Genomic DNA, 24,875 nt, shown 5'->3' on the forward strand with positions numbered 1-24,875 from the left:
AAATTCCGGGTTCGAATCTCTTGTGGCAGCTTTTTCACAAATTTACTCACCCAGATATATAACGGCATGCTTCAATTATTTTCAATAATTAGGCCTAAATTGACACTTTTACCGGCGGTGACAACCAAATAAAAACCGAAACAATAAAAAAAAAAGTTGATTCATTTATTTTCTGGTTACAATTATACATTGTACACTATACATTACATGACACTACTAGAACTTATGTGTTTATTAATACTGGCATACCGGTGACTCTACCGTCTACAATTCTTGAATGTGATTCTGGAGTCTCCTGAGGACACAATTAACCACACTTAAATTAATGAATATTCTTGTGCTCGAATCAGAGTATTTATATTTTATTTTCTCGTGTGATAATATGTAGGTGCTGCCTAGGACTAGGCCACTTTAAAACAGGAATTTATTAACTATTTATGAACAGTGAGACAATAATTTAAGGATTAATAAAAAATAAAATAAATAAAAAATTAAAGATGTGAACAAAAAATATACAGGGACTGACTATCATTATCTCTGAACAGGGAAATCAGAGTGTGCCCTCCTCTATATCATTTTAATCAAGAGAGGGCGTCAACAGAACCCATAATCACAACCGCCATTTTGAATTCTCACATTTAGAAAAAGTTTTTATTTTACAAAAAATAATATCCATGTCTAAAAAATATCAAGTAAACCCCTGTGTATAGTTTATTATCGGTTTCTTAATAAATATTTATATAAGTGAATATTATATGCTAAATATTTATTCATAATTTAATTTATTTACAGAAAGTCCTAGCTCTAGCCGCCTAGCTAGGCTAGAATTTCGTTTAAATTTAGGCCCTCAATCGACACTCTCAGCTCTCCCTTATACTTCCGTACACACCATCGACTTTTCGATATTTTAACTATAAACAAACGGAGGATTTCGGCAAAATGGTCAGGTGATTGATGATAAATATTTACCAATGTAATATCTAGGTATTTTAAAAATATTGTTTATTTGATTCCGTTTTCTTAGTGACCATACTACAAGCACAAGGCTTACATTTTTCAATCATATCATTATGGTTTTATTTATCTGGGATTAGGAGAAGGCCTAGGGCCTAGCCTACTAACTTCGTTGATGGAAGGGCAGGGAGGTTAAGACGGCTGTCATCGCGTCACCATCATTATCGTAGCTTGGCCTAGGACTATTCTTGATGCCCGCTTTATGTTGATAAAATGTTTAATTATTAATATTATAGATCTGCAGTAGTATAACAAGTTGACACATTTCAACACGTTTTAAACTTATTAATAATTATAAAAACTGTCTTCATAAAAACATACAGTACACTCACTGTCTGTAACAAATACTCAATTCAACTCACTAGGCCTACCCTACTGATCTGATCATTGATGGTCTTTACTTTAGGCCATACGCTAGCCATACTCATAGCTACTTCTAGCTAGATAGTAGGCTGCCTACTGTAGGCCTAGATTCACCACAACATTATCATTGGATCTGTTTTTTAATGAATATTCGTTCGAAACAACTTTCAATTCAAAACAAAACAACAACAAAATTTCAATTTATACAATTTAAAGATGAAAAACAACAATTATTGACGTAACAGTTTTAAAGATATATTGTCCCTCTGAAAAATATTTTTTATTTCAAATTTGTTTTTGAATGTGTCATTTTATTGTCACATAATAGTTATTTTACCTGAAAAAATGTAATTTAAAGCAAAAAATACTTATATTGTCTGTCAGACAATGGTTTTTGAGTTATAATTAAACGTTTCTTTTCTCTTTTAATTTGTGAATAAATATTATTTTTTTGTTACAGAAGTGAATAACTTTGATATGAAATACAGACTCAATTTCTGTCACTTTAGTACAAACATGGAACTATAATTATAGTTCCATGGTACAAACAAAAACTTTCATGGACTGTTTTGATTTACAGTATGATATCATGGAACTCATAAATACCAGAAATGCCTTGGGATTTGTCATTCAACCCGTTAAGACTCTTTTCCCAGAAGTTTTTTGGGTCTAGCAGCTGAGACCTATAAATTATAGTGGAGTTTCCATTTTCGCAAAAATGTCAGTCTCTCAGTACTAAAACTGCTGCTTGCTTTATATCGGATTACGTCATCTCTTGTGACGTAGCAGGCTAGAGCAGCAGCGTGAAAAATACCATGAATACTGTAGGCCGTTTCATTGTTTTAACAAAGTTAATCAATTTCATAGGAAAAAAACTTTGAAGGATTATGTTTTCATTTATAAAAAGACAAAATAAATGGTTAAATTCAACCAAAAACCCATTGACTATTAAATTACAATTTTTTCAAGTACCGGTAAATAATTTTTTTTATCCAATTTTTGGTCAATGTGACATTAGAATGGCATATTCAACAAAAACATTTTTTAAAAAGTTTTTTTTTCATGGGGCACAATATATCTTTAAGAAGATGATAAATTTCGGGGAAACTTCAGGATCTAAATTCCTGGGGTTTTTTTTCTTATCTGTGTTTAAAAATAAAATTGTCCCTATAATAAAAAACAACTTCTTAATAAAGAAGGTTTGTACATTATGTACTGAAGGCTACGTATTACCACTAATTATGTGTTTTTTATTTGTTTAGTAACTTTGCTCTATAATGTCTGGTAGTATACACCTGAGACCTGTACAAGAACCAGTGCTTGTATTGCCAAGGGGATCATCATCAGGGTCTTCATTAAGAGGTAACAAAATTCCTAATTAAATCATAATCTGTAATGTTGGTGGTTGATAACTTTACAGTATGATAGTTGATATCAACATTGACAGTGTCAAGCAATCAAGATAAATTTTATTTTTTATCAATTATTATGTGTTATTTTATAACAACAGTAGTCTAGCAAAATATGGATTAGTGGTAAATAAGTATATGACTGTAATAAGTATATTGTATACTGTTATTTATATTTTTTTTTATTTTTAATTATTCCGTACTTGTGTTATCTTGAGCTCTGTCTACACTATCAAACTTTATGTGATAACAAAATGTGATGTGCCCATATATGAACACGATGATGTCATATCACTACCATATTTGGGCATATCACTATCATATTTGGGCACATCACACTTTTTTTGTCAAACTAGTTTGATAGTGTAGACAGAGCTTAAAGTAGTGTATCATTCAAACAACAAATTTCAATTTTTTTACTGTTTATGCATATTAAATAATAAATGTATTTGAGTTTTTTAATTGAGAATAGAAAATTAAATTAAAATAAACTTATACTTTTACCTATTTTGTTTTTATTCAACATGACAAATAATTTGAAATTAATTTATTTTATATTGCACACATCCTGAATACATTAGTAATTCTATGAAAAATATATTTTTATCAGTTTAATATTGGACAGGAAATACTACTGTAGCATAATCACACTGAGCAGTATAGATTTATGTAGGCCTTTAAATTCCATAGCTTAGCTTTTTGTTGAATACATTAGGCAATTTGAATGTTACTTACAATACATAGTTATTCACTTTGACCAAATATTAGACTTTAAAAAAAACTTTTAAAACCGTAATTTAAAGATAAATGGAATTTGTTTTTTCTTGGCAAAAGTTAATCAATTTAAGTTAACAACAGTACAAAATGGCCTATTCAAATTTTGATTTTATTTTAAAATTTTTGAGGAAATAACTGTTAGTGAAGAACAGTTTTAATACTGACTATCTAAAAAGTTATATGAATTAAATTACCGTAATGGAAAATAAAAAGAAAAAAAAGACAAAAATAATGGCAGTTAAAACTGGCTGACTCACATCACAATATGGGTCAACTGACTGAGTCAGCTGCCAATTTATAATAAGTTCAAAACCAAGACCACAGTTAACTTTTATAAGGTTACCAATTGCCTGATGTCGACGACTTTTTAAACTTTTTGATATGCAATTTTAATATCCAATATTTGTTTTATATATTTAGTTTTACACTTTACTGTACCAATTTGATTTCTGTCATTCAGTATTTACATTCTACTGTATATGAAACCTGTTGATTATTCTACAGTATTGGTTTTGTAATTAGAATTGAATACGATTTTTAATATTTAGTGTACAGTAAGCATCCGGACATCTCCCTTGATAATTATCGACAGAACAGTATCCTCAAAGGACTAACTTCAGTTTTTAGTTGAGCATTTGGGGTACAGTACTGTAGTTAATCCGAGTAGTTGTTCTGGGTAGTATTATCCAGGGGGTACAGTAATTTTTGGAGAGTTGTTCTCTAGGAGTAATAGGCTACTGTACAGTTAGTTGACTAGGTAAGAGTAGAGATAGGTAGCGGAGTATTATTACTTTAGATGCTCTAGAGATTGTCATCCTAGAATTATTTTTTTTCCAATTTTCAATATATAGTTTGCATTCTTAATCTGTACTGTATACTGTACTGTATTGTGCATGTTACTGTCGTTAAATATAACTCATTGTTATTTATTTGTAGAACTGAACTCAGCATGGGAAAGTGTTGACAGGGCCAAACATGCTGTAAGTATTTTCAAATTAAAAATTCTGTTCTTATAGTTTTTGTGATATTTTGCCCAGAAACGGCCTACTGTAATTGGGGCCCCAAGTAATCAAGAGATTTCGTAATTCATAAAAGGACTTTCTGATCATTAGAAATTCAAACAATCGGTATATTGTTCGCAGTGGCGTAACGGCTATGAACGCTCACTGGCTATACCCAAGGGCCCAGAGGAAAAACAGGCATTAAAATATGTTGAAAAAGGCTAAAAAGACCCGAGGCTACTAGCATTGGGAGGTGGGGGGTAGCGCCACTTAGGGTTCTTAAACCAAGGGCCTCGGGCCTCTGCGTTATGTATGCCACTGATCGGAGTTTTATCAAGAATTTGCAACAACTTAATTAGTTAATTTTATCTTTTTATTAAGAGGAAAATTAATTATTTTTTTTGTTGACTGTAGCTTGAAAGAGCTGAAGCAAGGCTAAATGAGGCAGAAGGTCCATATGGGACTCTGACTGCAATGGATTCCACCATCATGAATGATAGTAGGTCAGAAACAAGGGTTACAGTTGATAGGGTGCCAAAATGGCAACTACACTCTCCCCCTCCAATACAGGTAAGCAAGCATGATGAAGAGTTATTTGTCTTATAATCAAATCCACTCGTTTCTGACTTGTTTTCTTTTTCTTGTTTTAAGCTCCTTTTTAATAACCTGCCCCTCATGCCATAAAGAAGTAATCCACATAAATGTTACTGAGTAATTTACCAAACCATGAACTTGCTTCAATTAAAGTGTGGAAAAAATAATACCAACCCTGGATTTCCATCTTTTAATTACTAACTTAATTAATAATTAAATTAATAATTTATTTTTATTTAGAACACAATAGCTGACAAGTACAATGGTAGGAATAAAAATAAACGAGTAACAATACAAGGTATGGAAATTAATTTTTAAGAAAGTGATTTTTTTTTATTCACACCACCCCCTCCTTTTTATTGTTTTTTGTTAGATATTTTATTGTTTTGTTGAGAAAGGGAAATGGTAAATTGTACTTTTCCTTTGCATCCTAATATGTGCCCTTAGTAAAAATGTGGTGGTACAAAAGTGCAGAAAAATGTTGTAAACAATCTTTACTAATACTAAAATGAAGCAATAATTTGGCAAATGTTGTTGTACTTTATTATAGAAGAATCACCAAGTAGAGATTGGCGGAAGGTTTGTCTGAGTAATGGCACTTATCGAAGTCCGCTTACCTCACCATCAGGAACCCGCTCGCCCATTGGGGAAAGATCCTTCCTTCAGCAGAACAATTCAGGCTCAGCCAATCAAAGCTTCACTACTGTTCGGACACCAACTAAGATGCTTTACCTAAATGAACCAGTTCCTCCACACACTGTTGGATATACATCCACTTATGAGAAACTGTATGGGTCTCGAAAAAATGATTTAAAGGAGTCAAGAGAAATTCAGAATGGCAGTATAAATGCAGAATTTAATAGCCTTGACAAACTAAGATCACGAATACAAGAACAGAAAGAAGAATTTTTAAATGGAAGTAGGACTAACGATTATAATAATCCTAGACACCATCATCGTGAAGTAGATCCAGTGCTTACCTCAGATAATTATGGCTATGATTGGCCAAAGGAATCATCTTCAAGATTAACTGTCAGGAAGGTCGCTGCAGCTCCTCCTCCACCATCATATAAAGGATTCAGTGCTGCAGAATCGAGATATGCTCTTCCTGATGGTAGTATTGTTAGTGGAAGACAACGTTCCACAAGTAGCAATGGTCCAGACAGAAAAAGAACAACAAAATTAAATAAAACAACAGGTAGTAATAACAAAGCAGACATAGAAAGTCATAGGAATGTGGTAGAAAGTGGCACGTATGGAAGACCTTCAACTGGGAGTATGGTACGCAAACGTGCTCATGGAGACCCTAAAAAATCAAGTAGGAAACCTGTTCGCAAAGTGCATCACCTCAAAGGAGATATTAAAGTATCCAAGCCTGAGAAACATGGTAGTGTTTCGGTTAATGCGTGGCGTGATAGCCACAAAACTGCAATAAAGGTTCTCGGACCAGCTCCTAAATTACGCAAAGTAAGCACCGCACATTCTGCCACTGAATCAAAACATAAACATTCAGAATTTGAGCATGACACAGAAAAAAATGATATTGAGGATGCTGACATATCTGATCATCCAATTGAATCAGATGATGACAAAGATACTGCCTCACATTTACCGACAGATGCCAAGGATGTTTTGAAGGACCTCCATTTGGATTCTGATGAAGAAGAGATGACAAAATTAAATGATGGTACAAGAGATCAAGCAACATTTCATACAAGTCAACCAACTAAGAAAAGCCGAAAAAGTCGCAAGTCGAAAACTTCACAAAGTAAAAAATCTACTGATCCGTATGATGTACCGAAAATACGTAGTTACGACACAAGTGAGGTGCGGCAGTATATGGCAAAGCAGAAAGCAGAGAGAAAGAAAAGGGAGAAAGAGGAAAAAGAAAAGAAAAACTTAGCCGAAAAGAAAAAGCAAGAGCAACTGGATGCAATAGACCGGAAACGACTTGAAAGTTTTAAAACTAAGCCAACTGGTGGTCGTGTGTTACAACCCCGGCTGGATCAGACTTACCTTACAGAGACCAAGCCAAGTCATACACAGGTAATGATTGCAATTGTACATTCTTTTTAGCACTAAAATCTATATAGTCAATTTAGTTTAACGACTGACTGACTAATTGACAAACATGATACAATAATCTTGTTTATAAAAAGAAACTAGACTATGAACAACTTGTGTACAGTGTACAATCTAGTAAATTGATTTCAATTTGTATCTTGTTCTTCTTCATTTTATATGAATCTTTTTTCCTTTCCAAAAACCAATAGATGCACTGATTATATTTAAATAACATGATTTGATGTTTCAATCGAATCATGGCTTTCCTCTCGTGATTTGTCAGTTTTATACTACATTCTTTTCTTTCTTCTTGCAAATTTAAGATGTTCACTTTATGGGAATACTAACATTTGATAAAGTTGCTTGATGTTTATCCTTATCATTAGTATAGGTTCTAGACTGTGATTCGTATTAATATTCCTAAAAAAGGAAAGCATTTTTGCACACATGTCATGCCATACCTATACTTCATTACTAGAATCAAATATCGGCTAGAATTAACTAGATACTTGTATAAAGCTCTGTCTATGTGTGAAAAAAAAAAGGTGATGTGCCTATATATGGACATGATGATGTCACTATCACTATTTGGGCATATCATTACCATATTTGGGCACATCACAGTAGTTTGATAGTGTAGACAGAGCTTTACACTACAGGCACACATATTAATTTCTGCAATGTTTTCACATTTAGATTGTTACAGAGATGAGTGGTTCAGACAAGGAAAATAAAAATGCATGGAGTCCTTCAAGTAGTAGTGATACACAGCATTCATTTCCAGGTGTTACATCAAGAAGGTATAGCATCTATATTGAAATTCATTATCACAGTGTATAAGCCAACTACTGGACACCTGCATATGAAAGAATTACTAGATAGCTGACCTATTTGCTAAATATAACTGGACCTAACCCTTCTAAATAATCTCTCAACTATTAAGAAAAACATGAAAAGTGCTGATACAACATATTTGATCTATGACCATTCTTATATAGTGTAGTGCTCCTATTATTAAGTATTCATCATTTCTGACCCAGACGTCCAGCAAAGAAAATTTGTTAGGCTAGCCAAATGTTTTGTTTTCCAAATGAAATTTCAATCGTATTGATTGATTTACCCTGGTTGTTAGGAGAATTGACTAGACACATCTCCCTCAAAATAAAGACCGCCTTTTGGCCAGATGCAGTTTTAGTCAGTCAATCATGTAATTTTTGTAAACAATGTATTTTTTCTCAGACTTGACCTACTTGGTATAATTACAAATGACCTTCCAAAGCAACAGACATCACTGTTTACAACTGCTACAGCTACTGCTACCACAATAAGCCGTCCAACTAGCCTGACAGTATCCACTCAAGCAAATCCCTCTTCAAATTACCATGTATCAACAAGTGTAGCGCTGTACCCTCATAATGGTTAGTACATGTATTATACAAAATCACTATTAAATAGGCCTAAATAAAAAAGTAATACATTTATATTCTGTCCTCTTTAATTGGATGTTTTGTTTTCATTACATGTTTTCAATATTTATGTAGAAGAATCACTGATTCAATAAACTGATTATATTAAATAAAAGGCAAGTTACTAAAAAAAATGATAATGCTGTATTATCAGTGGCTGAATCTCAATGGAAATATTTAAAAAAAAAGCAAAAATCTAAATCAAAACGATAAAGTAAAACAGCCATAAAAGTTGCAGAGCTTTGGGCTAACACTAAACCTTCCTCAGTGCAAGTGTGTAAAAATAAAAACATCTTTTCATTTATTATACAAATAAGTTGAAAGAATAACAAAGCAGCCAATAATTTTGATTTTTGTTACACTTTTTTACACCTAAAGAAAGAGGTAAAGCACCAAGTCATTCCATGCGTATAGAGTCTTTAAAGGCAACGGCAGCAGCTCTACAAGGCAGGCTGGAGAAAGAAACACGCCGTTTTACATCACACTTTGACAATTCAGATGCTAATACTGGAAACCCTCCAGTGAATGTACCTACATCACGGTGGGCATACCCAACAAGTACTTCAAGTTACACTGCAGAACCTAGCCTAACCTTGAATGCAGACTCCAGACCTGGTTATACGTCATACGGTGCACTTCCTACGCAAGACTGGCGTTCAAAGACTAATCCCAGTACAGCATCTAGGCGGTTAGAATTTAAAGATGACGCTAGTTGTAAAGCTGGGTATACAGACTGGCAAATACCTTCTAATTCTCCATATAAAGCATCAATTTTTGAATCAAAGAATAAATCACAATTTAACAGGCCGGATATTAATGACTTACGAACAAGACATGAGCAAATTGTTGGTGAAACATATCGCAGTGAATTTTCGGGTAATTTACCTGGTAAGTTACACCACTATTACATAATAATTTTAGTGTAATTTTATCCTATTCACTTTAAAATAATAGTAATTGTATACACATGCTTCCTCAAAAATGTACAGAGTGGCGAAAACAAGTGAGATGCACAATGTCAAATGACGACTAGCATTTAAGAAGAATTCATAAACAAAGCATGTGTTAACCATCATTTTTTATGAATTATTGATAATTTTTTTCATATTTAATCTCAGGAATGTCGAACCTAAAAGTAGGTGCAAAGAAGGCTGAACAATTTTCAGTAGAAACTGATGCAGCTACTCGCATCCAAGCAGTTTACCGTGGACATTCTGTACGTCAAAAGCTTAACTCTTGGTTGTCTGATAAAAACTCTGAGGACTTCAATGTTGAAGATATTGGCCTGGATGATGATGAGCCACCCTCTGAATACAAGGTAAGTCTATTAGTACTGAAAATGCCAATGAGTATTCCATTTCACCATTCTATCAAACTAGTTTGACAAAAAAAGTGTGATGTGCCCAAATATGGTAGTGATATTGTAAAATATAGTAATGTTATGACATCAACATGTCCATATATGGGCACAACTGTTTTTTGTCACATATACTTTGATAGTGTAGACAAGGCTTTATATTGTGTCTTAAAATGTTTTTATAATGGCAATTGAAATAATTAAGGGTTGTAAGGTCATTATTATTGATATAACACAATCATACATTTCTATTCCTTGACATTCAAATACAGTCTATCTGGAAAAAAAGCCCAGTAGACCTCCCACTGTTGGTTTGTGTAATTTTTAGATGTGCTTCTTTTCGAGATTACTTTTGCAAACCACAGAGTGGGATTCTTTTTGAGAAAAGAGGATAATCCTGTTGGATTCCTTCTAATGATACTGTACTATTGATGCAGTACTGCTAGTGAGTGAGTGGCCAAGTGGCTAAGACAGTGGAATCATAATTACGTAGCCGTAACTCGCTCCATGGTTCTGGTGGTAGAACGAGTCTTCTCGGATAAGGACTATAAACCATAGGTCCAGTGTACACATCTAGCTCATGGGCACTTTAATGAACCTAGTACATCTTTCGAGATGAGTAGGGGGTTACCCCGGTGTACTAGTACATCACAGCCACATAACTGGCCCTCTGAGAGACTAGTCTTTGACTGAAGAGGTCGTCCAGTGTAAATAAAATATTTCAATTCATGTAGACAAGGTACTATTCCAATCACTGTTTTTTAGGATCTTCCACATTCAAATAGTCTGCAGTACTCTGGGAAAAAGAAAGAGAAGACTCCTGAGACATCAGCACATAAAGAATATCAAAGTTGGCAAAGTCGTTATAGCAGATATGATCAACAAGATCCAAAAGTAAGTTGAAAAGTATTAAAAAATAAATTGGCAGTAAGAAAATATTATACAATTTGATTCCATCTGTTATTTAATAAATGTATGTATCATATTTTAGCTTGTACCAATGATGTACTAATGATATATATCTTGTGAAAATTTAAACTTTTGTTTACAGAAATCTGATTTGTACAAGAAAAGTCCATCTTATAGCCAGTCTCATGCATACACTTCAAGACCACATACGTTAGGACACAGCGCACTTAACATCTCTGACGATGGACACAGTGTGATAGACATTTACACACGTCGTCTCAAGTCACTCACTCAAGGTATTGTATATCATACTATAAACACAGTTGTAAAATGTTACACCCAAAGGCATTTTACCACGAGATGGATTTGAAAGTAGCAGTTTACACATATTATCAGTGTTTTAGATCTTTTTATTCTATTTTACATTTGAAAATCTATGGTTATGTGTTGTCCATACCTGTTCCATAATGAAGTATGGTATTAATAAAATGAGGTATGATGAAAATTGTGCGGTCAGGATTTGACATGTGATGATCTACTGTAGTGTAACAACACCAAGATTTTTTAGTCCTAGTCTGTATACATAAAAATACTGTACACTTCTTGTTAGGTAGTACACTTCATACATATAAAAGATAATAATAAGATACAATTAGCCCATTTTAATATTCAAAACAAAACAATAATACTATTTTTTTAAAGATTCTTCTGAACAATATTCAACAAGGCTATCACGTAAGTCACCAAAGCATGAAGATGATTTTCGATTGTTGACAAGCAAATCACCTGTCTATGAAGACGATTTTACCAGCGAGAGCCTGTCCCAAGGCTCTATATCTGAAAAGAAAGTTGGAAGTCGAGGCTCACCAATGTCTAAAGAATCTCGCTTGCAGACCTCACCACATGGTGGCAGTACCACAAGTCAAATCAGTGATGTGCTGGGCAGTTCACACAGTGTAGGACCTTCACTAGAAAAGGTATTGTTGAACAAGATGTTTTCAGTCACTGGACTGATATTACCTGGTAGGCGCTGCACAGCTGGCTGCCGTGGTCTGTGAAGGGCCTAATCCAAATTTCCTCAGTTTCTAGTTAAGCTTGAGGACCAAAATAAATACATTTACATTTTTTTACATTTGAGTGCTAGAAGGAAAAACCTAAATAGTCCGTGAAAAATGCCATTTTCTTGCCACCAGGACCAACGTCCTATCAATTTAACTGATTACCTTTGTGAAATATTTAGTATTTCACCGAAATATATAAGATGAGAATTTTTTGTTTTGTTTGTGTTTTAACAAATTTGATGTCAAGAATCCTAACCACTAGCTTCAATTCAACATTATTTGATGAAATATTGATATAAATTGGTTTTTTTTTGCTTTGTTTTATTTTCACAGCCTGTGTCAAATAGCACCTACAGTAGTCCAATCCAATCATCAGGTCTCAAGAAGGCACTGAGTGGTAATCATAGTGATGAGGAATATCGTGGCAGTCCAAGGTCTTCTAAAGGGTATGTCTTGCAATTTAACAGAAATATGCCTAAAAGGTAGATTACAGCAAAATATAAAAATAAAATTGTTTTCTGTCAACTGTTGCCCCTTAACTTGTTTACATTAAAATGCCATTAGTTTTAGTTTTTACTATGGACTAAGAAAATAAGCAAAAAAATTGCATGAATTCCTCCCAATTCATTCACAAGATGATAATGTTTCAAGATATATTGGCCCCCCAAACTCCCCACCCACTAAAGAAACATTTTTCCAATTTTTTTTGTTGGATATGCCATTTTAATGTCACATAATAGGTATTCACGTTGACCAAAAATTGGATCAAAACAAAATTCATTTTTATGGAATTGATTATAACTTTAATAATGTGGGAAATCATAAGCCAGTAGCAACCTCAAACTTGACATGTACAGTATGGAATAAGATGATTTGATTTTAATTTTGTCTTTACAGAAGCCCTTCTTCAACTTTGTCACGGACTTCATCGCCCCACTCATCCGCAGGCAGCTTCTCTAAACTATCTGATCATTACATTGACCGAACAGCTATGGAGCGCCCCCAACCTCGTGGCCAAGCAGCGATAGACAACCATCTTACCAGTGGACAATCTTCTAAATCTGTTGACCAAGTGTACCAACCTAAGAGTTTGTCCAGTGCAGCCAGTAGGGCAAAGTCTGACCAAGTACAATCTTTACTTATTGGTGGAGGGTCGGCTAGAGACACCGCACAACCAGTTATTGATCAGTCACCATCTGTAAGTTACCAGTCTAGAGGTCATGATAGTCGACCACGAGAGCATGAGGTATGATGAATTCAGTACAACTCTTTAGTGGAGAGATTAATGCTGTCCCAAAACAAATTCACAAACAAAGTTAGGATAATTTCTCTTTAGAAATATTATCAGGAAGGATGGTGTACAGATATTTCATAGTGCGGTTGCTGCTAGTAGAAATTTACAGTGGGTTCTATTCCTACCAATTGATTCTTGCATATAAGCATTCTCACATGTTAAAATATTTTACATCAGTTTGAATTAACTACTACAATACTTTATTTTACTAAGCTAATTCATTTTGTTTCTATGCATGATATTAATTGTTATATTTTATCATTTATCCAGCAGTTTGACAGACGATACCCATCTGCTTTCCTTCCAAGCCAGCATTACTTCTCTCCATCAGCTCTTGAAATCAAGATGGCAGCTGAATTAAATCGTTTAGATACAGTTGAAGAATCTTATCGACAACTAACAGAGCTAGAGAAAACAAGAGCTGTTTCCCTTGCACAGCAAGAGTCTGTCTCCATTGCTCAGATCTTGAAAACGCGGCAGCAAGGGCACGAAAGAGAACTTCAGATTCTTTCATCAAAAGCACGTCAAGAAGTTGATGATGCACATCGTCAGTTGCAGCAGCTTAAGCAACAGGCAAGAGATGCTACATTGGCTGCTGAAAAAACACTAGCTCAGACAAAGAAAGATGCAACAGATTCAAAGGTGCTGGAGTCACAGGCAGAAGTGGCCAAAGCCACTGCTGAAGCTGCTAAGCAGCTGGCTCAGGTAAGCAACTCATAATAATTGAAATTTTACTGTGTATACCACATTCCTTACTTCAGAGTAGTATGGCAACAGTCCATTTGTATGTTCTTGTGTATTTGTTAAACAAGATTACAGTACTATAAATAATTTCATTTGTCTACAAATTTTTCAATTTGATTACTATCATGAACAATGGAATTTCCTTCTGGAAGATAATAAAGTTTGTTGAATCTAAATTTGAATCTTTTTTATGATGATGCTTTTAAATTTGAGATTATCTTAACTGAAGTTTCTACATAATTTGATTAACATTTTTGTTTACATTACAGGCACAACAATCAACTCTTGATCAAAATACCCAACGTCGTGACTACGATATGGGACAGATGGCAACACAGACAGCTTCAGCTGCGGCTGCAGCTGCGGTCACAGCTGCAATGGAGCAACAACGTACACAACAGGAAATGTGGTTAAATCAAATCAAGTCTACTTTCAGAGAATCTAAACCTGTTTCTAGGTAAATTTATTTATTTCTATTATAATTTCTCAATTGCCTTAGCCAATGCATAAAATAACTTTTGGTGGATTTAGACACGACAACAAATAAATTTACCTACTGTTTACCACAAAAACTATTTAAAAATCTTTTATTTTAACATTTAGTTCAACAAGTGAATCAAGCAAACATAGAGCAAGTTCAGATTACAGTGAAGATTTTACTGGGAAAGATATTCACAAAAGCAGGTAATGTATATAAATAAAGTTAATGAATTTCCTGTTGGTTGTAGTGGAGCTGTAGCTTAGAGGTTAATTTGCTTGCTTTCAATCCCAAGTTTTAACGTTCAATCCTGACCTATTGTTAGGGTTGTAACTCACAACTCTTTCAACTCCACTGCCTAAGCCTTAAATGAGACTTAGTTTATAAGCATGATAAATTATAAAACAGTTTATCCATCCTGTAATTGGTTAGTTGCTCACTGTGGTATGCTATGAAATAAAGAAATAAAATAGTTTTCATAGTTACATAAGTTTACCTTTTGATTGTATATTTTATGAATCAAAGACTGTAACATCTGAACATTTGATTTTAGTAACAACTACAGTCATTAGATTTCAAGCATTTGCATTTGGTTTTTGTACAGATTTGATTTGATTTTATTCAGGTTTCAACATAAAATTACAAGACAAAAATTAAAGATACAAATAGAAAGTATTGCACAGTACAAAAGAAACCTAGGATAGCCCATAAAGTTGAAAAAAAAACCAACTTATTTCCAATGAGGTCCTATTATTATAAACTAGAGCGACAAAAACAAAAAACAGTAAAATTGCAAATACAAGTACACAATAAAAAAAAAGGCATAGAGAAATGACAGTAACAATCATTTGTTAAACTGTTACATTCCTTTTATTTTTACTGCAGGGATTCAACCACCAGCCCAAGTCCTTCAAAAACATCAGCTTCAATATCTAGCATCTCCAGCCGCCTTGCAAGCACAGCAAGCGATACTGCTAAATCAAACTCTTCAGATGCCATCTCTGAGGATCTGCCAACAGTAAAGAGTGCGACATCATCAATAGCTACTGAATCTGGTGTAAATGCACATGTCTCCGGTGAAAGCCAAACTATAGCAGAAGAAGTACCAGAGAGTTACTCTGAAGATTTTGATCAAACAATTAGCGAGGTTGATATGCTGGAAGAAGATCACTCTGATAAGTCAATAGAAGTCACACCAATCAAATCAGAAAAGGAAGTTGCTGCTTCTGGTGAGAAAAGAAAGGTGAGTTTACTACATATACTATTAAAATAAATTTTTTATATGTATTTATTATTTCTTTATACTGGGTGACCTCTTCAGGCAAACACTGGTCTCCCAGAGGGCCCAGTGTGTGTCAATCAAAATATTTATTCACGAAATTATAAAATACAAAAGTACGAAATATAAAACTCGTTCACCATAAAAAATAAAGGTGTTCTTCCACAAGTTTGTGATAAGTAATGCAATATATAATATATACAAATAATACAGTGTATACACATTTATAGAAAAACATTAAAAGAAAGAATTTATAAAATAATACAGCATTAGGCTTCCTGTTTAAATATGTTTGCAATTTCTTTTTTAAGAAATTTAAAAAGTAGTACACTGAGGTAACTCCCCCTACCCATCTCGAAAGATGTACTAGGTTCTTTAAGTTGCACATGATCTAGATGTGTACACTGGACCTACGGTTTATCTGAGAAGACTCATTCCACCAGAATCATGGAGCCTCGAACCCTTGCCGATGTTATGGCTACATATTACCTAGTATTAACATAAAGAAAACATGAAATACATTATATCATTTTTTAGAGTCCAACGACAACCAAGCAATCTCCAGACAGAGAAAGTCTTAACAAACTATCGTCAAAGCTTCTTAGTCAACAACTAAAAGATGAGGAACTCCGATCCCAACAGCAGTTGGATCTTCTAAGATTACGAGAGAAAGCCATCAAAGAAAAGACACGTGCAGAAATGGCATGGCTTGAGCATCAGAGGAAAAAGCATGTTGAGAACCAGAATGAGGAAGGAGTCACTGCCGTAAAGAAGAAACAGCGATCACTCAGCGCCCGTCTTCAGACTGAACTAATGGAGATCAAACGTTTGCAAAAAGCTCAAGAGCTGGCACAAAAAGACAGACAGCTTCTTATTTACCAACAGCAGGAAATTTTACGGATACGTCAATCAACCAAAGAGTTTAAAGGTCGCATGGGTGATATTTCAATTAGTTCTATGTCTGAGATGTCATCAAATGATGGACTGGCTCTTGATGAAGATCCAAGTAATCTAACCATTGATTCGTCAGTTGGGTTGGACTCTACCAGACTCTCTAGTCCTGGAGGAGAGAATGAAGATAGAGAGATGGCAGCACACAAACAGGCTAAAGTTTTACAGAAACTGAAGTTGATGCAAGCTCCATTAAATTCAAGGTAAGTTTTTGAAATCTCAACATATCATAAAAACCCAATGTGATTTAGCTTCAATGTTTACTAAATCGCTATTATTAGGTTATTTTTTCTTCATAAAACATTGGATTTCTACCAATTTTATTATTTATTCATTATTTGAATAATAGATAATATACATGTGTTACCTTCACTACTACAGCATCTTTAACAAGAACAATAGTATAGGTTTATACTTTTAAAAATAATCATCACACTGTACTATAGCTTTTATGTACAACTTTTGACCCTTTTGTATAGACATTTGATGAAAAGACAGCAAAAGTTGAACAGAAGAAGAAAGACTGCAGAGGAACTCTTAGCATGGAAGCAGAAGCTTGATGAAGAGGAAGCAAAGGTTGTTAGGATAGAGAAGCAAGCACTCAATCTTCTGGAGGAAGAAGAGGGTCATGGCGAAACCAAGAAAGAGAAGACGCCTCCTAAACCTAGGCTTACAGAGACTCCATCACGTAGTATATCTCATGAGAGTGACACGACCATTGGTGAGATGGTAGAAGAAGAAAAGGCTGGTGAGACTTCTATTGCTGAGGAAATTAGCATGGCAAGCAGTATAGCAGAAGAAGGTATGACTGATCATGGCACAAGTAAACATAGGTAAGAAAGATAAATTGATGATTATTTTATAGCTTCTGTATTCACACTTAAGTGAAATGCTAAGTGTAATTTCACCTACAATCAACATTCAGCTTTTGTAAACACTTTGAGAATTTTCTGCCTTGCGAATTTGTTGACGGATTTGTGATTGAAAATCAACCTCTGGTATTTGCAGTTGGTTACTCAACATAAAAGATTAGCCTAGCCTTTGATATTGATTTAAGATGAAAGCAGTGGATTAATTGAGAAACAAATAATCAATATTGTGTATTGATTGAATGGTAAATATTTCATTATTTGGAGAAATTAACTGTTCTGTTTAGCTCCTCATAAATCTTTAAACTCATGAAATATTCTCTCGATTCAACTCATAAACATTCAGTATTTGTATACTTTTTATCTTAGAAAGACAACTGTGTTAAATTTTTTGATTTTCAGTTGAATCTATTTAATGAACGTTATAATAGTAATAATTTAATTTTTATATCAGTTCGATACCAAGTGAAATAGACGATGCCCTTTCTCGTGGTTCCATGGCAGATTATAGTCAGGATCAATTTGACACAGCTGATACATCCATTACCCCAAAATCCACAAGCACCAGGAAGGGTGTCATCAAGTCTCCAATTGGTTCATTAATGTCGCTTGAATCTCTAAGGTCACCAATGGCACCTTGGAAACGAAGAGAGTCTGAAAGTGGGTCTGAATCAGAAAGGTCATTCTCACAGACAATGTCAGGTAAATTTTAAATTTATTCCCATGATTATAATGCATTGGTTTATGTGTATTTTCATTGAAAAAAAAACATTTTGCAAAGATATCTCAATCTAAGTTTCATACTGACAAATTTTGGAAATCTAAAGAACAATTAGCACTGTATTTTGTTATGATCGTCACCCATTATATATATATATTAGTAACTGTTCATATTGTCTGTATTTAATGATATTTTTACATATAGGTGTATAATGTTTTTATATATTCTTTTTTTTTTTACTATTTTACTTAGAAACTGCATCTGATCAGAGTGATGTTGAAGGAAGACTTAGAGCACTGAATGACCAGCTAAAACGTCGTAAATCTGAGGCTGAACGACTCCGCAAGCAGCAAAAGCGGAAATACCGTGAAAAATTGAAAGTTCAAGAGGCTAGTTTACGAAAACAATTAGAGGTAAGTCAACCTAATAAGGTGGGAATTAAATCATTTTGTCTAGAGCATTGGCTATACAGGGGTCAGAGGTTACAAACCTTGCAGTGTCTTACATGCACTCTTACCACTCCCATAATTGCCTAACTATTTATACTTTTTTATAGGCCTATGAAAAATTCATTGAGAAAACCAAGAGGGAATTAAACGCAGATGCTGAGCTGGCAAAAGGAGCCGTCAAGCCTCAGATCAAGCAACCAGGCCAAGGTAAAGATCGTACTGTTCCTGGCCTGACAAGACAGCGTACAAAGTCCGAGAGTAGTATAACTCTTGACACTACACCAACCAGGCAGGCTAGAGAGTCAGAAAGTAGCCATTCAAGTCTTGATGAAGACCACAGTCCAAACCCATCAGCTACTCCATCATCTACAGCATCTTATAGAGGTACAGTTTTTTATTAATTAATTATTACCAATTAATTTTGAATTTCTAAATTATTTAATTTTGTATATATTTGTTTGTATTAAATTAATTGATATGATGAAATGTAGCTATTATTGCTATTATTTTTATCTCTTTGTGTTTCAGGATTTGGTTTGACATTTACTCCAAGTCCAAAGCATGATGATCTCATTATCAAAACAGAAGAATCTCCATCAAGCCGACAAGACGATAAAGCAAACGAGAAAGTGACAGACTTACCAAAAACGGAAACTAAAACTGTTAAAGACAATACTTTTAATGAAGAAGATTGTGAAGAAATCGAAGAAAACATCTCTGAAGCAATTTCTTCTCAGGGGTCTGATGCTGTTGTCATTTCAACTGGTGGTGTAAAAGAGAATATGCCAATTCAGAAATCACCAGCTAGGGAAGACAGCATCAAAGATGACATTTTATCAGAGAATGAAGGACAAAATTCAAATAATTCTGCAGTGTCAGAATTGCATAGAATTTTGTCAGCAAACTCAACTAAAGGTGTGGTATCTTATAAAAGTCAAAGCATTAATCCAAATAATGGTGCAGATTACAGTGAAGAATTTGAGCCTGAGAGCAAGGCTGCAGCAACAGAAGAAGACATTAGTGAACACTTGAGCTTCAGCAGTGATGTCGCGGATGAGGAACCAGAGGTCCCAACAGAGATTATTGTTAGTCCAAAAGATGACCAACCAAAGGTGTTAAACACTGAAGCTTCTGATCAACCAAAAACAAGTCCTAGAAGGCAGTTGTCAGGGTCAGAATCTGAAAAAAGCATCGCTGAAGAGCTGCAGAGTGCAGCAAGTGAACACACAGTAACAGAAGATCAACCACAAAATGAAGCCACAACTCCACTTGTCGATGTGCCCACTCCAAAACCACCAACAGATTCTGGAATATTAGAAGAAGCAGAGTTAAGTCGAACAGATACATCAGAGTCAAATTCCAGGTTGGACAGTCTTCAAGAAAACATAGAAGATGAACATTCAATTGCAGAGGAGTTCTCTGGTCCAATTACTGATGATGCTGCTTTAGACATGATTATCAGGTCTGCTGCATCTGCAGTTGAATCATTTAATTTTGAAGATGATAATGAAAAATCAAGTGATGATATTTTTAGTCCAAAAAATAAGGAGGTGTTCAAATTAGATGATACACCAAGAAATATTGAAGACATACCGAAAGATGAGGTTGGTCTTGTAACAGTTGGTATGGAAGCTGTTGTAGAAAAGATTACTGATAACTTCACAAAGAGTCTGGTAGACATTTCAAAAGATCGAATTGCAGATGTGTTGAAGTATGAAGATGATGAACATGAAATTCCTGATGTAGATGAGTTTTCTGAGGCTAAAGAAGAATTTGATAGAGAGATTGAAATAGAACTTGAGAAAACAGCTGATAAAAAATCAGAAACAATGATGCAGAATATTGTTGGAGATGCAATAGGAATGATGATTGCTATACGGAAGAAAAGAGATACTAAAATAGTTGAACAATCGATTGCTTTGCATTCTGAAAGAAAAGATGATATTGATGAAGATATAGAAGGTGCCAAGGTGATTGATGTTAGTGTAGGTGAGTTTCCAGAGAAAGACTTTGAAAATCAAAGAACAATACAAACCAATGATGAATTAGAAAAAGTAAAATCAAATATACCTGAAGAAATCCATACTGAAAAGAAAGAACCAACTAATGATAATGATGCAATAAATAGTATACTTTCACTTCCACCGTTGTCACCAACAAAGTCTCTTACATCAGATCGAAAAGATGTAGACCATGATGTCTTTGCGCCTCCAGATTCCCCAAAGATTGATGATTCTCGTAGTAGCAGTCCTGACATTAGTGATCGAATGGAGCAAATGCAACTATTGGATCAGCATCTAATGGATAAAGACATATTTGGTGAACAAGAGTGGTTTGATGATGACTTTAGTTCAATGCCAAAAACAAAATCACTGGTAGAAGTGCCTAAGCGTAACAAAGATGATCAGAAAAAACAAGAGACTAGTTCTACCATTGAACTGAGTAAACTGAAAGAGATTCAAAAGATTACAGAAGAACTGTTTTTTGCTGTACCACATAACAAAGAAGATGTTAGCACAATTGTGTCAAAAAGTGTAAATGAACTTATTCACAAAAAAGCTCTTGAAGAATCTCTTGACGATGTCGTTCCTTCAGCATCAATATTGGGAGATGACACAAAAGACGGTGATATCGAAAGTGTTAGCAAGAAATCTTACAAAACATTACTATTTGATTTGTCGAATGAAGTTTACAAAGATGTTCTGTCTGAAAAAATGTCAGTAACACATCCACCATGGATCAAACAAAAGAGGCGACCAAGAAAGTACAATGTAGGAAAGGGATCTAATCAGAATGAGGAGTTAAATGATATGATAAATGGTCATGTTAAACTTTTATTAGGTCTTGAAAAGAAAAAGAAAACGGATGGATTTTCATTGAAATATAGTAAAAAGAAAAAGGATCATGTTGATGAGATTTTAATCCAGGAATTGAGGGAAGAAGAACCAGAATGGGTGAACTATGACGATGATGAGGTTACGGTCAAGATGCAACTGGCAGATGGCATCATGGAGTCTCTTCTAACAGAGACTGCCATGGTATTGACTCATATAAATGATAAAAGAAAATTAAGAGAACAAAATTCATGACATAAATTGAAAGATACTTTCCTGTACAAATGAACAAAATAATATTTAAGAGTTAATATTGATAGCATAGAAACATGTCTCCACAGTCTGTCAGGGATATACAGTCTCCTTCTTGTGTGGTGCTTGCATGAAATACTCTTCCAAATGTCTTGGAGTTTTGGCTTTATGTTTTTTCAAGAATTTTAATACTGATAATAAGTACTCTAGTGTGAATGTGATGCCTGGTTTTCATAAAGCGTTCACCCTGACAATGGCAGTAAAATGTGTGTAACGATAATTGAATTACGTCATTTAAATTTATACCACTTTATGTTCATCAGCTTATTATTATGTAATGGGATTACTTCACAGTGACTCATTTGGCTGCATTCCAATTTAAGTGCGTATGAGTGGTGTTACATACTAGAACTATTGATGGAAACCAGGCTACAATTATGCAATCTGTTCTCCACTTTTAAAAGGTGCAGTATAAAGTGTGCAGTAAAACTGTAATGTTTTAATAATCTATTATATATTATATATGTATATGAGTACTTGAATTTAAGAGGTGTCAAGCTTTCTGTATGTATGTTTATTTTTGCAAAACAAATTGAGAATGTATTGAGATTTATACCTCTTTGGTTGAGGAAGTGTATGGAGTATTAGGTGCTAATATGTACACATTCCAGAGGTTTAAAGAAGTAAATGGTAGGGTGTGCAATTTGATTTTTAGGTAAATTAAGTGTTTAATTGCTAGGTTAATGTGCTACTAGAGAATATGCGTCAATCGTGTCCTGATTGGTTTGTTATAAGGCTCAAGCATGCACGTTTTGTTAGTACTGTAATCACAAAATAGAAAGCTGGGTTCAATTCTTAATCTGTCCGAGGGCCAAATACAATGTGATTGACGCATGTTCTCTAACTGCAATTGCTAGATCAAAAGCAAACTTTGTACAGATACTTGGGGAACGTTCACATGGATTATACATATCAATTAAAATTGTATAGCCGTTAACTGTAGTCTACTTCAACATTGAATTATAATAAATACAGATACGTATGTAAGAGCTTAGTGTGCTGTTAAATAAATATGCCATTAGGAAAATGTTGCAGAGGTTTTTTAGAAATCTCACCCTTAAAGTGTCCTTGGATATTATCCCAAATATGGTTAGCGATACAGAATGCCTAAATATTTGTACTATTAACATGCAAAGTGTCGAAAACCAATGTAGATTTTTGAATGACTGATGTAGTAAAAATATATTTAAAAGTTGTACAACGGCAACATAGTTGCAAAGTTAGATGCCTTTATCTAGTAAAGCCACCAAAGATGGACATATTTATTCTGATTATGAATATTTTTTTCTTGTTCTCACTAATACTGAAAAATCCATGTACAATTGTACCTCCTTTATATGCAGTTGTATGTTTTAATTGATATAATTATTTACTTCCGAATTGTGTGTGCTAGTAAGATACTTTTTTGAGATTTGAAATTTGTGTGTAAATGATATGCATACGATTTAGAATGTATTTATGTTGATGTATACAATATTTGATAGGTTGAAAGGTCAGATGCCGAAAGTCTTGAAAATAAACTTGTGTCTACACTGCTATCATAATTATTATAAAAGTGAAATCTATTGGGTCTATATACACATACTTTATATGTAATTATATTTTATTAAGTGTTTTATTTTGATATTCATTTACATCGTTTAAATTCATTCAGTTTAGTGGAGTTTCAATTTCAATGGGCTTACTTTAACTATGGCAAGCAAAAATAAATGTTAGTTCTGAGTTAATGTGTGTGCCGGCAGTGTCCTGATGAGCTCTCGATCTGATACGCAATGTCCGTCCAATACACGTCCTTGTCTTATTTGCGTTGTTTCTCATTAGTATACTATATTAAGCAGGCTCCATAAGATTTAATTTGTTTTTATTTACTATCTTCACTTTAAAATTACTGTACATTGATTATTCAAGGGTGTTTAGGAACTGATTTATAACATATTAGTTTGGTTGATCTTGGTTATAAAATTAAGTAGGGCCGATCAAATGTTTTCTTGGTTTCGGAAGTTTTTATTTTCTTTACCCAGTTATTTGATTTCATTATCTTATATAATACACTACCCATTTTACATACTAGGCCTATATTCACTTGATTTCTTCCACATTATACTTGTAATATATTACAGTTTGATTTCTTTATTTAAGATTATTTTCGTTATAATTTAACCTATTTAGGTTGAATAGAAATGCGTAACATTGGTACTAAAGTAATTATTATATATAAAAGATATAAATATTGGAAGAATACCTCCAATTAATGACCATTTTTGTCTGTGATTACAATACATGTATTATAAGTGGATGGGGAGATGGAGAAACAGTGCTTTTTATTATCATATGGCAACATTATTGTTTTCCATGACCTTTCGAACATGTCAAATTGAACGTTCTTCCGTTTTTGTTATTCTGTCTTGCTATAGTTTTAAAATTTATGTGAAACTTGTAAATATAACAGCAGCTGTAATATAGTTGTATATGAGGAAATAAATGTGAAATTTGATTGCCTGCTAATTACTGTATAATTAAATGTGTATTTTGGGTCTTTTCAAAATAAAAATATGTGGCTATAGAATCGGAGTATAGAGTATATAATAGTTTCCAAATTATATTTTAGTATTTTAGATGCATCCACCAGAAACAATTAAGATTAAAACATCGGACTTAATATACAGGCAATTTTGTATAGTTTTAATCAAGTTATTCACTGAAAATGAAGAAAAGTAATGGATATGACGTCATCATGTCCATATATGGACACATCACATAAAGTTTGATCATGTAGACAGAGCTTTAGTGGCAGTTTAAACATCCAGATTAGTTTATATCGTTTTAAATTCTTGTATTTTTCATGAATACTTTCTGAGGAATATCACAACTCATCACAACAAGTTAATATCAGGTAAAAACAACCAATCACATGGATGTGTTAAATGTG

The 24,875-nt window shown here is 33.8% G+C and overlaps 1 protein-coding gene across 2 annotated transcripts; it reads left to right on the forward strand.

The window, feature by feature from the left end:
- The first annotated feature begins 868 nt into the window (after positions 1-868).
- Positions 869-24,451, forward strand: LOC144836850 (centrosome-associated protein 350-like). Of its 2 annotated transcripts, none has more exons than XM_078691729.1 (25): positions 869-984; positions 2,640-2,739; positions 4,500-4,543; positions 4,979-5,134; positions 5,399-5,456; positions 5,709-7,204; positions 7,919-8,022; positions 8,462-8,640; positions 9,067-9,576; positions 9,807-10,006; positions 10,811-10,939; positions 11,097-11,250; positions 11,657-11,931; positions 12,349-12,461; positions 12,913-13,261; positions 13,580-14,014; positions 14,323-14,510; positions 14,657-14,737; positions 15,417-15,774; positions 16,348-16,964; positions 17,241-17,594; positions 18,085-18,332; positions 18,604-18,764; positions 18,908-19,184; positions 19,329-24,451. In XM_078691729.1, exons 2-25 carry the CDS (start codon positions 2,655-2,657, stop codon positions 21,887-21,889), a joined length of 9,132 nt encoding a protein of 3,043 aa, XP_078547855.1. In that variant the 5' UTR covers positions 869-984; positions 2,640-2,654; the 3' UTR covers positions 21,890-24,451. The 2 variants fall into 2 exon arrangements, with proteins under 2 accessions (XP_078547855.1, XP_078547856.1); XM_078691730.1 differs by having other exon boundaries at positions 13,583-14,014.
- The last annotated feature ends 424 nt before the right edge of the window (positions 24,452-24,875 follow it).

This window comes from Antedon bifida, chromosome 3 (genome assembly GCF_963402885.1).
Source record: "Antedon bifida chromosome 3, ecAntBifi1.1, whole genome shotgun sequence".
In the NCBI taxonomy this organism is placed as follows: domain Eukaryota; kingdom Metazoa; phylum Echinodermata; class Crinoidea; order Comatulida; family Antedonidae; genus Antedon; species Antedon bifida.